The sequence below is a fragment of the Symphodus melops genome (assembly GCF_947650265.1).
Source record: "Symphodus melops genome assembly, chromosome: 21".
Taxonomy (NCBI): domain Eukaryota; kingdom Metazoa; phylum Chordata; class Actinopteri; order Labriformes; family Labridae; genus Symphodus; species Symphodus melops.
This window is the reverse complement of record NC_136711.1, coordinates 15,283,666-15,297,136: the sequence shown is the minus strand read 5'-3', so window position 1 is coordinate 15,297,136 and position 13,471 is coordinate 15,283,666. Positions and strand designations below refer to the sequence as shown.

At 42.4% G+C, this 13,471-nt stretch overlaps 2 protein-coding genes across 4 annotated transcripts in view; one reads left to right on the top strand and one right to left on the bottom strand.

The window, feature by feature from the left end:
• dock1 (dedicator of cytokinesis 1) overlaps positions 1-13,471 on the bottom strand; it is a 179,904-nt gene that overhangs the window by 80,952 nt on the left and 85,481 nt on the right. The gene's annotated exons all lie outside the window — the stretch shown is intronic.
• Positions 1-13,471, top strand: part of insyn2a (inhibitory synaptic factor 2A) — a 39,729-nt gene that overhangs the window by 9,786 nt on the left and 16,472 nt on the right. For both annotated transcript variants that reach the window (XR_013778025.1, XM_079334332.1), the window contains exons 2-3: positions 3,513-4,740; positions 9,835-9,906. Coding sequence is in view for 1 of the 2 variants with exons in the window: in XM_079334332.1 (XP_079190458.1) it covers positions 3,518-4,740; positions 9,835-9,906 (1,295 nt within the window). In the remaining variant the exon portion in view is untranslated. The remainder of the gene's footprint in view (positions 1-3,512; positions 4,741-9,834; positions 9,907-13,471) is intronic.

Sequence of the window (13,471 nt, the reverse complement as noted above, 5' to 3'; positions counted from 1 at the left end):
ATTATTACATAATAGTTAGGATTCTTGACGTAACACTTTTTGAAGATTTATTTTTGGGCTTTTATTGGAGGGATATGAAAGTGGATAGAGTTGGAAATCAGGGAGCGAGATAAGGAGGAATGACATGCGGGAAAGGAACCACAGGTTGAATTCAAACTTGGGCCGCCCCGCTTGGAGGAGCGCCCTGGTGTTCACGATCTTTTGTTTAAACCCTGCTAGTGTCTGTGCGTGCATAAAAGTACAGTCAGCTTTGAATTATTTTTTCACCAAATCAGATTGATTTCATGAGAAAGTGTGCACTTTTTGCAGTTTGCAGCGTCCCGTCAAATGTTTTGTGAGCCAAGCGGTTCAAAACATCTGTATAATTGTATCTGGATTAGTGCTGGGCATTTGGGAAAAAGAGGTCATAACCTAGTCAAGGTGAAATTGATATTTATTACAAGTTATAGTTAAATACTGCTGCCTGTTGGATTAGCATCATTATAGGTCAAGATTTATTAGTTAAACTTTAGAAAAATAGTTTTTTTCAGTCATTTTTTCAGAAAGATAATTAAAACCAGTTAAACAACACATTTTTACATAATAAATCCTTGTAGGGAAGTCTGGGGTGGGGGGCTCTTAGCTGAGCTAACAAGACAAATAGATAATTGATGTCTCAAGTTTTTGTGAAGGGCTTGTATTTGGTCGATTACTGCTTTTCATTTCACTATTTCCATGGTGCCTTCCATTCCACTCTTACTTTGTCTCTAAAAGAAGGTTCCCACTTTCTTCACTGGGAGTTCAAAACAAGCTTGGCAGTAGAAAGTTGGCATGTACTGCTGTGTGTAGGCACACAAACAAAGGTTGACTGACAGGAAGCTGTAGAAATCTGTTGCATTGCACTGCGCTAAAAAGTAATTTGGCGACACAAGAAATTACCTGTATGTATTGGTAATCAAACAAACATCTGCCTGAACTGTAGAAAACTGCCTGTCAATGTGTGCATGCTGTGCTGCCATTAGAAACTAGTTTTCAGTGACACTACTGAGCACGGTTTGGACACTTTCAGGCGATGACTGTCAATCTGTTGCACTGCATGGTCCATCTGTTTGTAATGGGTTGTTTTAGTCCCAAACAGGAATGCTGTTTTTGAAAAAAAAACTTCCATGCAGTGTTGGTATTAACATGACTATAGACAGTTCCCAGTGTCAATATAATGTTGACAGGCAAGTAAATATAAAAAGCAATGATGTCTTGGTCTGTGTAATATGATCAGAAAATCGAATACAGAAGAATGTCCTTGTGTTGTTTATGTGTAACTGGCAGCATGGCAGTTTTCATACATGTATTCATGCATCTAAAGATTCTACGTCACCCTCAGGAGGCCGATCATGAGAACATGTTTTCCCAGAAAGACTGATGAATGATTATACCAAGATGTAAAATTGGCCAGTGATCTAATGTGTCATGTGCTTGGGGCTACGAATGTCAGTAGATTAGACTATAGTGTTGTATCTTATTTGATATGGACACAGTGTGGCCTCTCTCTCCAACAACAAAGCCTTTCATTTCATAAAACAGAGCCAAGGTGATCATATGAAAAGACAGAGGGTAACAATGGCCGCGCTCTAGCTCCAAGGTAAGCAAAGAAAGGGTGTTAAAAGGAAATCATTCCCCGTGGGCAGATACCAATCGAGGAAGATAATAGCGAAGGAAAATTGATCCTTCTGATATAACATCTTCATGAGCTCAAGGTGCGATCGGTTATTGTGAGACGTTTCTGATGTCCTGTTTGTATCTGTTGAGTCTTGCCAGGGGCTGCAGATCAGAGGACTTTATTACTAAGCAAGATTATCAGCCTTATTATTCTAGGTTTCAGATAGTCTGACGGTGGTTCACTTTTTTATCAGGGTAGATCACCATGGTAACTTAGGTTTAGGGCTAACCAATCAGGTGTATTGATAATGGAGCTCTATAAATTGATTGTGGGAGGGGAGGAGTCAAAGAGACTGAAACACCTTCCGCTATGATTTTTCATATGAAATATACGATCATGAAAGATATTATTAAAGCTTTACAGTGATCATCTCGTGACAGAGACTAAACACACACTGAAGCCTTTGACTTCAAGTTCTTCCTGCATTTGTTGCTGCCACTGTGCTGACTGAAGTCTGGATTATGTGCTTAATGTCATACTTTTATAGGAATTATTTTTTCTAATTTTCTCTCAATTTCCTAAGAGTTTTAAACATACGACACTGTACTGATGGCCGTTTTGTTCATGATAAGGGGACAGGTTATAAAAAGCTAACACCACCTCTTAATGTGATAGGACTCCTACTCTGGATTGATTTGTCAAGATGATGACCAGCTTCAAGTGACCGATACGGTAGATCTCCTTTTTTAGGGTTCGTGAAGCTCGATAACGGAGTATGTTATTATAGGTCCAGGATCAAAACTGCACTGGGATAATAATTACATTAAAGTTGAATAAGTTAAACATTCAGAACAAATGATATCCTCCCTCAGAGCATCAGAGGCAAAGTGCAGAGTTGTGATGCAGTATCACACCTTTAGAAGGTTGGAAAATCTATTCAGACTATCTCTGCTCATCAGTGTCTGTTAGAAAATGGAAAATAAACAGGCCTTACTCTCACAACCAAGGAGAATGCAAATGTGCTCCCAAATAGGTCCAATTTCCCATTCTGACTTCATTATAAACAGTTACAGAGAAGGTCAGAGAGTGGAGAGGTCTTCTGAACTTAATGAATCATTGAAATAAACTGCAGTCCACAGAAACGGTCAATAGGATGGCCAACAGTATCGCCACTGTGTTTACCATTAAAGTGTCTGATAGGGACTGTGAAGCTTCCATACAAATGGAGACGCAAAAAAAACTCATCATGAGTTCATGGAAATTTGAAAGAGGGGGAGGAAATGGAGGAGGAGTAGCTGGGAGTGTTAGATGCCCTAACCGGAGACGATGAATGAATTAAAATTGTGCTGGAATTGGAGTTATTGGTTTCAAAGGGAAGAGGATTAAATGCATCATGGAAATCTGCGCGGATTATATTCAGGGCATGCTAAAAACCCTTCCCGATTTGAGTAAATAAACACAACTGATTGGCAAGCAGAGAGAAAAGGACTGAGTGGAAGCGGTGTCGAAATGGAACTGAAAGGTTTTCTAATGTACATGCGTGAGGAAACTTTGGACTCAAATGGCATCAACAAATCTTTCATGTCAAATATGGAAACTATGCTCAATGTCAAACTCAACCATTCCAATTATCGTGCAGTAACTTTAAATATGTGAATAAGATGCTGCTTTAAATGCCATACTTGCTATGCTCCTTGTCATGCATAATGAAAGAGTCTGATTAAGGCATTTTTTTAATTACAGTATATTCATTAAATCACTGCTCAGGTTCCTTAGAGAACTTTCGGTCTGTCAAATGGGATGTCATTGTGAGGTATAGCGTTTTTGTCGATTACAGGCGGTTAACGTTGTTTCGTTTTCTTCCCATACCTCACAGGAAACATGGTGAGCAAGGAGGGTGGCAAATGCATGCTCACCAACTCAGAGTCTGACTCGGAAGCAGCGCCCCTACCGTCCACCTCGCTTGCACTGGAGGTGAAGTGTTCCCTGGAAGCCAGTCGACAGGTGCGGAAGAGAAACAAGGCCCTGCAAGTCCGTTTCAAGGATATCTGTGAGGCGCAGAACGAGCAGAGGGAGGCGGAGTTGCAAGCGGCGGGGAGAGGTGGCAAGCCACTCTCGTACAAAGTGGCATACCGAAAGTACATGACCGTCCCCGCCCGCAGATCCATCCCGAATGTTACCCGGAGCACCGGCGTACAGACGTCGCCTGACTTGAAAAAACGCTATCAGACCTTTCCGTTCGAGCGCAAGAAAGGCCACACCTTCAAACACGTGGCGGCCGTGGAAACTTATAAAGGTCAGAATAACGGTTTTGTCATGGAGGTGAAGCAGTCCAAGGCTGCAGAGCAGGGTTTAGATGAGGAGGAGGAGGGAGCCTGTGGGGGGAGTGGAGTCCGGAGGACCAGGGCTCTGCTCCATACTAATGAGTGCATTGCCACAGTGGAGCAGCACACTGCACCTGATGGCCTGTGCTCTGACGCTCTGCTGCTCGCTTGCTCTGCAGACACAGACTGCCTTGCAGACACGCAGAGAGGAAGAGGAGCCCAGGCGGAGTACCAGCTCTGCAGCGTCCCACCTAAAGCCAGGACAGGATTACAACACACGGAGGCCGACACCGACCGTTTGAACAGGAGGCAGCTGCTAAATCTGGAGGAGGGCTCGTCCCGAACCCTGCCGGACAGGGCCTCCAAGGTTACAGGCCCCATTGCCTGGAACTCGCTCACCCAGGTGGAGTGTCTGGACAGCCCGTCTGTGCGGAGCAAGCGGAAGAAAGCGCTGCAGCTCAACGGGCTGCAGAGTGAAACGCTGCCGCGCTCCAGCAGAGGTTGTACGACACAGGCACAGTGCCACACGGGACAGTTATCTGCCCGACCTCTGCGGGTCATTGGCGAGCCTCTGTCGCCCTGTAGTGGTGTCGGAGCTGCTGGGGCAACGCCTGACCAAACACAGGAGGTCTGTAAGCAAATAGTGCCTATGAATAAGGACGGGGATGTTAAAGCACAGCTCCAGGCAATGGAGAATCTCATCAGCTCGAGCCAGGAAACCATCAAGGTGCTGTTGGGGGTCATCCAGGAACTGGAGAAGGGCGAGGCCCACAGAGAAGGGTAAGTCGCCTCTCTTTTAGCCTGGGATCTATACTAGAGTACAGATGTGACTTCATCTCTTTGAATGCACTCCCGACACATTAAATACCCGCCAATATGGAATACCAATCCACACAAATGCTTTCTTTTCCGAAATCTGAAAAAGTGATCTGACATCACTACATTTCTTCCCGACATCTAGGACCGACAACTGAGATGTTTGCACAACCTGATGAACTAGGAATTTACAAGGACATTGACAGATTGATTCCTGTAACCTGAATTGTATTTGTGACCGTCTACTTTGCTCTGATGTCAGGCATACAGTACGCTGTGAACAAGAGAAATGTCATGTACCTAAAGATCAAATCTGAGTAAAGGAAATGACAGAAACAGAACACATTCATGGTTCAGCACGAACGAGGAAAGTGCTCTCTTGATCCGTCACATCATTTGTACATCTTAAAGACAAGCTTGTATGTGTGACACCAGTTCAGCACGGCCCTGATTGAACCACCCAGAGTGTATAAAAAGAGATCACAGTGGCATGTAGCAGGGATAATACCAGCTACCTGATGTTCCCTGCAGTGCTATTACAGCACAATGTCCTTTTGTAATGATTTCCCTCAAGAAATGACAAAGCTGCTGCAGAACTTATTTACAGACAAATGGTCTCGCTCAATTTAGCCCAAGAGGTTCGATGATCCGGCATATGAAAGACTGCCACGATGAGCGTGGCCTTTAAACCACATTCAACCCAAGGCTGGAACTGATTCCGTCCCTTTGCTTGAGTATAGTACTGCAGTCTTTTCCATCCAGTGGTGTCCTATGGATTGATTTCCCTAATTTTTAATGGTCAAAGTGCCGAAGCTTCGGAAAAAAAAAAAAATCGATACATCAGTCATTTCCTTGACAAAAAGATGCTGCAGGGGAGAGAAAGAAAGCACTCTCTAGGTTGCAAAAAAAAAATCATTCTGCAATCTAGACAGTATGCTTGAATTCTTTAGTAATAAAAACATTTATATGCCTGTATACATCGATATAAAACAAGTTTCTGTTTTTGGAGTTATAAGTCATGGGATCTGATTGTTGCATTTCCTGACGTACTCACTCAATCATCACTCAGTGGTTTGTTTGAATGAGTATCAGAGGCAAATTAAATCACCTGTATTATGTTAATCCGATAAATCCAAGGACTTAAAACACAGGAACAATCTCCAAAGTGCGCAAGAGCAACTCTTGATATCAACTTGACAGGTGACAGGATTAAAGTCCACTTCAGCAGAAGGAACAGATCTTACAACAGTTTGAGTTTAAGATCCAAAAAAAAAAAAGCAGTTATCTTCCTTAATCATGCAAAAGGCAGCCATAATCTCCTTATCACCTAACTCGTGAGTGTGTGCTGTGATTTGAAAAGTGAGCGGACATGTGGCGCAGCATCGGGAACCAACTTCACCGTGTCAACAAACACATCTGGCTTATCCGATGCGTCTAAACTGGCAGGTGGGAGAGGAAATAAGAGCGAAGAGGAGAGACTCAATTTGTGACTAGAAATTAGTGACTGCTGTTTAACGCTGCCATCTGGTTTAATACAGAAATAAACAATCACATTGTGTTGCCTTGTGTTAATTACAAATGCCTACATTGACTTAAAGTCAGTGAGCAGAATAAGCCTCTTGTAATCCATTTGAGCCAGACTCTATTTTACGAGCAGTCTTTTCCCTCCTGTATACTTTTTCCATTTTCAAAGTTGAGCCAAGCAAAAATTTCTAATGCTGCTTTAGTCACACTACATTAGCCTTGTACTCCCCTTACATAAATGTCACTGACACGACAAATAGGAGCACCCACAGGCTATAGGTGAACCATGAGTCCAATTACATTTGATGTATAACTGTTTATGGTATACAACGTTCATTTTTCATCGGACGAAACACAACGCTGTGTGCATTCATCACAAACCATGCGGTGACATGACATGCTGCTCAGGCGCAAATTGAAAATTCAATGGCGAATGTGCTGGGACTAATAAAAAGCATAGCCCATCTCCACATACCAAACACATGAGAAACAATAAATATGTTGGAAAAGCTTTGGTGCTCTTGATATAAAAAAAAAAAAAGAAGTGGAAAGTTCCACTGATGTCTTCTGAGGCTCACTGAAAAACCACAATTCAAATCAGCCAAGGTCTAAAAGTTATTTCAGATAGAAAATGTACATAGTAATGAAGCTTAAAATGTTTTATTCCTCCACCTGATCCCCTGATCTGTGTGACCTCAGGAGGATGACAGGAAGAGTGTGGGATGGGAAAAGACTGAAAAAGACTGTGTGGAAAAGTTCCTCACAGCGAAAGGAACAGAATATGCTCAACTTTTAGTGGAGTTTATGACATCCTCGGTGAGTCTTGGAAACACTGAATCTTCAGTCTGAGTTTTTCATAGTTAGAAAAAGAAAAAAAAAGCAGCATATAGAAGCTGTTGCAAATTCAGAACCAACCCTGACACCATGGAATCAATCAACATTTTGGAAAGAAAGAACCAATTATGTTACAGTAATTTTACGAACTTATTTAGAATGTATTCATAGCTGACTTCTCTATCGTTGCCTCATTTATTGGACATCTAATCTTCTTCTGTAATGTTGATTCAACAAGGACGTTTTATTGATTTATTTTATCATATTATGGTCCATTTCACCAAAAAAAAAAAAAAAAAAAAAAGGGAAAAGTACGGGACTACCAGTTCCCTAAACACTTTTGAGAGAGCTTCATATTTCGCTACTCAGAATGAGACTATTAAAAGGAAAACAGCTTTACAGCAAGCAAGTGAAAGACAGCGAGAGTGACAATGAAGGGCTCTGCTTTAGTTACTGAATTAAAAGCTTCAAGCTTGATCAAGTAGATCTTAAAAAACTGCTGACTTTAAAGTAAATTGCCATTCCTGGCATCCAGTGCATTCAAGCAAGCACACATTCATATCCCATATAAAATGCAACCCGGCTGAGGCATAGAACACAAAGTTAGACATATAATGCAGTTTTGGACATCAAAAAACTCTCCAAATAAATCCTGCTGCATCATCAGCGAATATTGGCAGCCCTGACACGATTAATTACCCTCATTGGGACTTGTTGCTAGTGTGTCAAGTAGCACTGGCTATGTGTGAATTTCTTTTCTTGGACTTCCTGCCACTCCTGTGAACTTCAGGAAAGATCACCTAGTTGCTAACAGAGAGTAGGGAGTATAAATATACCGTTAATGACTCCTTTGACTTTGATCTCTCCGAGGAGCCTGTAGATGGATGAGTGCTCTCTTATTTTCTCTTATCAACCCAAGTTGAAGAAGAGCCACGAGAGGAGAGAGATTGACTGCTTATTGATCGGACCACGAGTGTGGAAAGTTATGGCGGCCTTGAACTCCCCCGCTCCGCAGCACCATTACCCCCCCCCCCCCCCCGTCAACGGAGAGCTCCGTAATTAAAACTAATCCGAGCAGCGATCTTCACTTCTTCTTCCTCAGAGATGCTCTTTCAGGAGCTCCTTATTACCTCATTCTGTGAAAGCCTTAAATAACTATGTTCATATCAACACCTCACCAACATTCAGACCACATAGCATGGTGAGGAGTAGATAAGAAGTGGACATGTATGACACTGGTTTAGTTTTTATTGCTACCGTTGCACCATGACGAGTCCCAAAGAGAGTTTGGAGAAATATGTCGTATCTTTGAAGTCAGGACTTTTTTTTTTTTTTTTTTTTAAAGAAATCAGAGTAACAACAGTTTCACTACTCTTACAAAAAGCACTCTCTCTTTTATTCTTTTAGTTGCAAATTGCTTCTTCAATATCCCTCCATACATTGTAGGTAAATGGAAGTTCTCAAAAGATGGAAACACACTTTTGATTTCATCTCCCTGGATAAACAGTGCCCACATTACTTTGGGTTTTCTAAAGATTTAGGTTTGAAAATCTGCATTGGACAGGAAAAAGTATGTGAATGCCACAAGATTTTTTTTCAGGTACTACGTTTGACTGATTTGATTTAACCGCTCAAATGAGAAGGGGAGGACAAAAAAAAAAAACGGTGAATAAGTGCTACAAAGAGTGTGACATTTGTACTAGACTTGAACGACTGCTATCGCTTCAGCAATGCTGTTTAAAACCATTAAAGCCAACCAGAAGAGAATTCCCACGAGTCCACTTCAATGGTGAAGTGAGTCCACAGTGTTCATTAAAATATGTCATAAATTACATGGAGACAGTCACTGTCAATCAATATTCAAATCATCACATGCTCGTCCAATAAGAAAGCCATTGAGCCTTTGAAGCATGTAACCAGATGGTCCCATCCAGGGCCATCGCCTGTTCTTAAGCTGCCCTCTGGGAATAAATGATCTATAATGCCGATATTAAATCTCAGAGTCAAAGAACGATTTAAAGACGTGCAGGATACATTATAATCATATGGTTGATGGGTTAGAATTTGGTGAATCATAATTGCAATAAAACAAATATTGTGAAAGGAAAGCATCGCAGTCCTAAATAAAACTGTCCAATTTTATCTCTTTCGAAAAAATATGATTTATTTTTCAAATGATTCTCAGCCTTTTTTTTAGGTAATAATGCTTCATAAAAAACCCTGCCTCTTGCTTTACCACTGGATAGATAAATCAATTTTCTCTAGTGAGTAAAACGGCTTATTTGGATATTTGAAAGAATAATGATTAAGGATTATACATCGCGTTCTAAGAAATAGTTTTAGGCAATTTTCTCCTTAACATTTTTTATCACATTGTTGGGTGATGAAACCATCCTGCCACAAGTCCTTGTTAAAGAGAAACCCACCTCTCAATGCATCCCTGACACTCATTCTCAGAGCTATTTTGCTCGCATGTGACCTCTAATCAGTCAACCACGCTAATGGCCTGACACCGTGCTCTCTCTGCCCCGGCTGCTGGACACAGGCCACTCAGGAGGGCGGCGTGACTCCTCATCACCCTCATTTACTCATACCCTGCTAACGAGGGACGAAAAAGCAAGATGAGGAAAGAGGGGGTGCGAGGCGAGCGGCTTAACGAGTCCTGTAATTACTCATTCACAACTCTTATCTTCCCCACAGACTCTCCTATCGAACCGGACAGGACACGGCCAACTGCGACACGTGCCGGAACAGCGCATGCATTATTTACAGGTCAGTGGCCATTCCTCTTCAAAGACACGCTAATGTAAATGTGCCTCGTCCTTTTTTTTCCCTTGAGGGGAAGTCGGCAGGTTGAGGGGAAAAAAAAAAGGACTGCAGAGAGGCAGCGGGATGCAAGACTAATGTGGATGCTGTTAATGAGGACAAGGGGACACCTTCTTCTTTTCTTTGAATGGACACGTTTACGCCCTTCATTCTCTAAAAGGTTGTGGAGTAGATGTAGCATTAGCTTTTTAGACAAAAAGGCTCATCTTGAAGAGGGGAGAGTGCAATAGGATGAGCGAGCGAGGTGGCACTAAAAGTGACATTAGTTCACACTTTGAGATATCATCATTGTGTGCTGTTACCAAGCCGACGTTACGATACTTCTGCTGGAAATGTGTCCAAAGTCGTCAGAAAGCTTTCTTTGTGTGAATTCAAACACTTTAAAGTCCATGTCTGTTATCTTTATATTAAATGATCCTAGGACCGTTAGTTAATGAGAACTTCAACTAAACTCAATCTAACAAATAAGTGACAAGAGTGTGATTTTAGTTACTCAGTGTGGTGGTTTTGCTCTAAACTGAATTCCCTGTATTCGACTGGTGGTCCTCTTGGACCCTCAATCTTGTTGATGTGTATCGGTCACTTTTTTAAAAATTTGTTTATTTTTTATTTTTTTTAAACCAAACAAAATCAGCTAATAATGAACTATAATAACAACAGTACCGGTACTTTGTGGATGTGGGTGTTAGGTGTTGGCCAATAACAAAAAGAATTGACAAATTCACATTTTGACCTGACGAGGGGTGAAGAAACGTATATCACGTATGTTATTTGGATGCTTCCTCTGGAGACCATGAATGTCCAAGAACTGTCATCGAACTATTTAATTGGGTTGCCCTTTATTTCAGGCTGCGAACCTACTGGACAGATCCATCCATTGAGTGAGGTCAGCATATCATCGCAGTCAAAGGCCCTGACACTTCAAAAACCCTGATGGTCATGAAACCTCTCTCGGGCTTAACTCTTGTGATACATAATGACAGACAGTCTGCAAGTTTTGCGGTTTTTGTCTGATTGGGAAAAAGTTTGATTCAAAGAGTTAAAAAAAGGGGGGGGGGGCTGACAGATGAGTGAGACAGGAGATTTACAGGATGGGAGGGCAGGTGGCGATCAATGAAACCTGTTTTTTAGTTGACGCTGCTGTTCTTCTCAGTCAGACGTTTCACCCCTTAAGAAACATTTAAATCATTTCCCATCCACTGCTCACTGATAAGCCAGAGGCCAGACCTTCAATGAGCTCTTGAATAAGGACAGAGGAAAAGGGAAGGCTCTGATGGCATGTTTAAATGGAAGTCGCCTGCATTGTATTGCAAGAATTTGCTGCTTTACACCTCTTTTAATGACAGCAGGACAGGACAGGACACGGGAAGAGAAGGACGTGGAATGAGGAGGCAGTGGGTTGGAGGACGGATTACTGCTGAATTTGGAGCTTACCGGGAATTATGAATTCATATGCAGCATGTTAAATGTTAACCCTGTGTAATTAAGAAAATAGGGATGGAAGGTCCTGTTCACCTGGGCTGCCTGTCCTCTCTACTTTGCCACATAGACTTTAAGAGCGGCTGTTCTTGCCCTGCTGTGCCAGCCTCCGGATTTGCCAAGCATCCCTCCAAGTCTGTGAGAACAAGCGGAGTGTGATGACACGTCTAAATTAAAAAAAAAAAAACTAAAAAAAAAACAGCATTTCCAAAATAAGGTCTTTCTTGTCGAGATATTCTTGGCGGCTCAGTCTTCCTATAATAACTGTTGTGTTGGGTAAGGTGTTTCATTTAGATATCTCTGAGACTTGAATTCTTAACAAGGGTTTTAAATTATGCAAAATGCATGCTGCACTAAAAGCTATGATTAAGTTTGCTAATTTGGATTTATGCCAATTATAATCGTGTCAGCGAGTTCTCAGACATCTCCCTCTAATCTCGAACCGCCTACCAGTGAGAGAGAAGCCGTCTGAAAATAATGCAAAGTGACGCCGACAAAGTCAGGTTCAATTTGTCCCTCGACTTGGTCGCGACTGATCATGTGCGCTCACTTTGACAACCCCCCTTAAAAAAACGGGCCGCTATGTTATCATCACATCTCCGCATTTCGGCTCCCCAGATCTGCCGCAGTCAATCGTGGCGCTTCATCTGCGGAGGAAGAGCAAGAAAACAGGAGCTCAGAAGCAGACGTCTCGTCTTTGACAAACCTTAGCGGCTCCTGGCAGGGTTACAACTTTCTGAAAGGGCAGGAACTTTGAAAAGGGAGTCGTTTGAAAATCTGTTAAATTGATCTGAGATTCCCCTTTAAAAGAGCCTCCGCTAAAGAGGCACGGCGAATTGTGTCGATTTGACACAGAATCAAATATAGCAGTTATGTTCAGAGAGACGGCAGGATTAAATGGCAATCTAATTAGTTAGATCTCCATGAAAGCAACCTCTCTGGAGGTGGAGGAACACAGGAAAGGAGGCAGAGAGAACCCGCGGTGAACATTTGAAATACCGCTGGGAATCTATTTGAATGTTTTTGGGTCGAGTCTGCTTGAGTCTCCGTGCCAGGGACAAAATCCTAACTCCTCGTTTATGATGAAGGTGCTCCCATGACCGAAGTGGACACGCGGGTCCATAAATCATTTTAACGCCCGCCCCGGTCAGGAGCCAGCCATGCACTCTTCAGAATAATCAATTTGTCCGAGAGTATATGGCACCATCTCAGAGCCCATCCTGAGCATAACAACAGAAGCACATCAATAGGGCGCTGTAGTCAAGGGGCATGGACTTCAAACAGAATACACAAGCTGCTGTGGTCTTGTCCTTGTCTGGATCCACTTTCCTCACTTTATGAAACATCTTGAACTCCCTCTGGCTCTCCTATTATCCCCCCCCGACGTAAAACTCCACGTCTCTCTTTCTAGCCGCCTTAGCATCTTATCTCCTAGTTACCATGAACAGTTTGCGTTCAGGTGAAATGATGCATCGGGATGTTTGATACGACACGCATGACATTGACACAACAAAGCAAAAATCTCCGTCCAACCAGGTGATCTGACACCTCTAACCGAGTGAGTTTATGGCAGAATTAAAGTCTTAAGAGAGTTAGCATGAGAGACAAACACGGAGAGAAGCCGAGGAGGAAAGGGAAAAAAAAAAAGAAAAAAGAAAAAAAAAGGAGACAGACAGGATAGTGCAGGAAAGCCGGAGGGATTTGAAATGAATTCCGCTTATTTTGAGCCCACAGCCGTTAAAGTCGTGGCGCGCCTTCCTGCAGAAAAGCCTGTAATCTCATTTTCCTCACATTGCATTGATATGGGCTAATTTGCTGATCAAACAGGGAGATGGGTTTAAATGACTGTGATTACAGAAGTTGATTGGCCCCCACCACAGGGTCCCATTATTCACCGTAGACTGCAGTCATTTCAAGCCATTGGAAGTCTGTCGTCGTTTGCCATTCTTGGGATTAATTATCAAACTGGGGACAGCGGCTGGTCATTTGACTGTATTACCATCAAATATCTTTAAATTACACCGTGGACTGA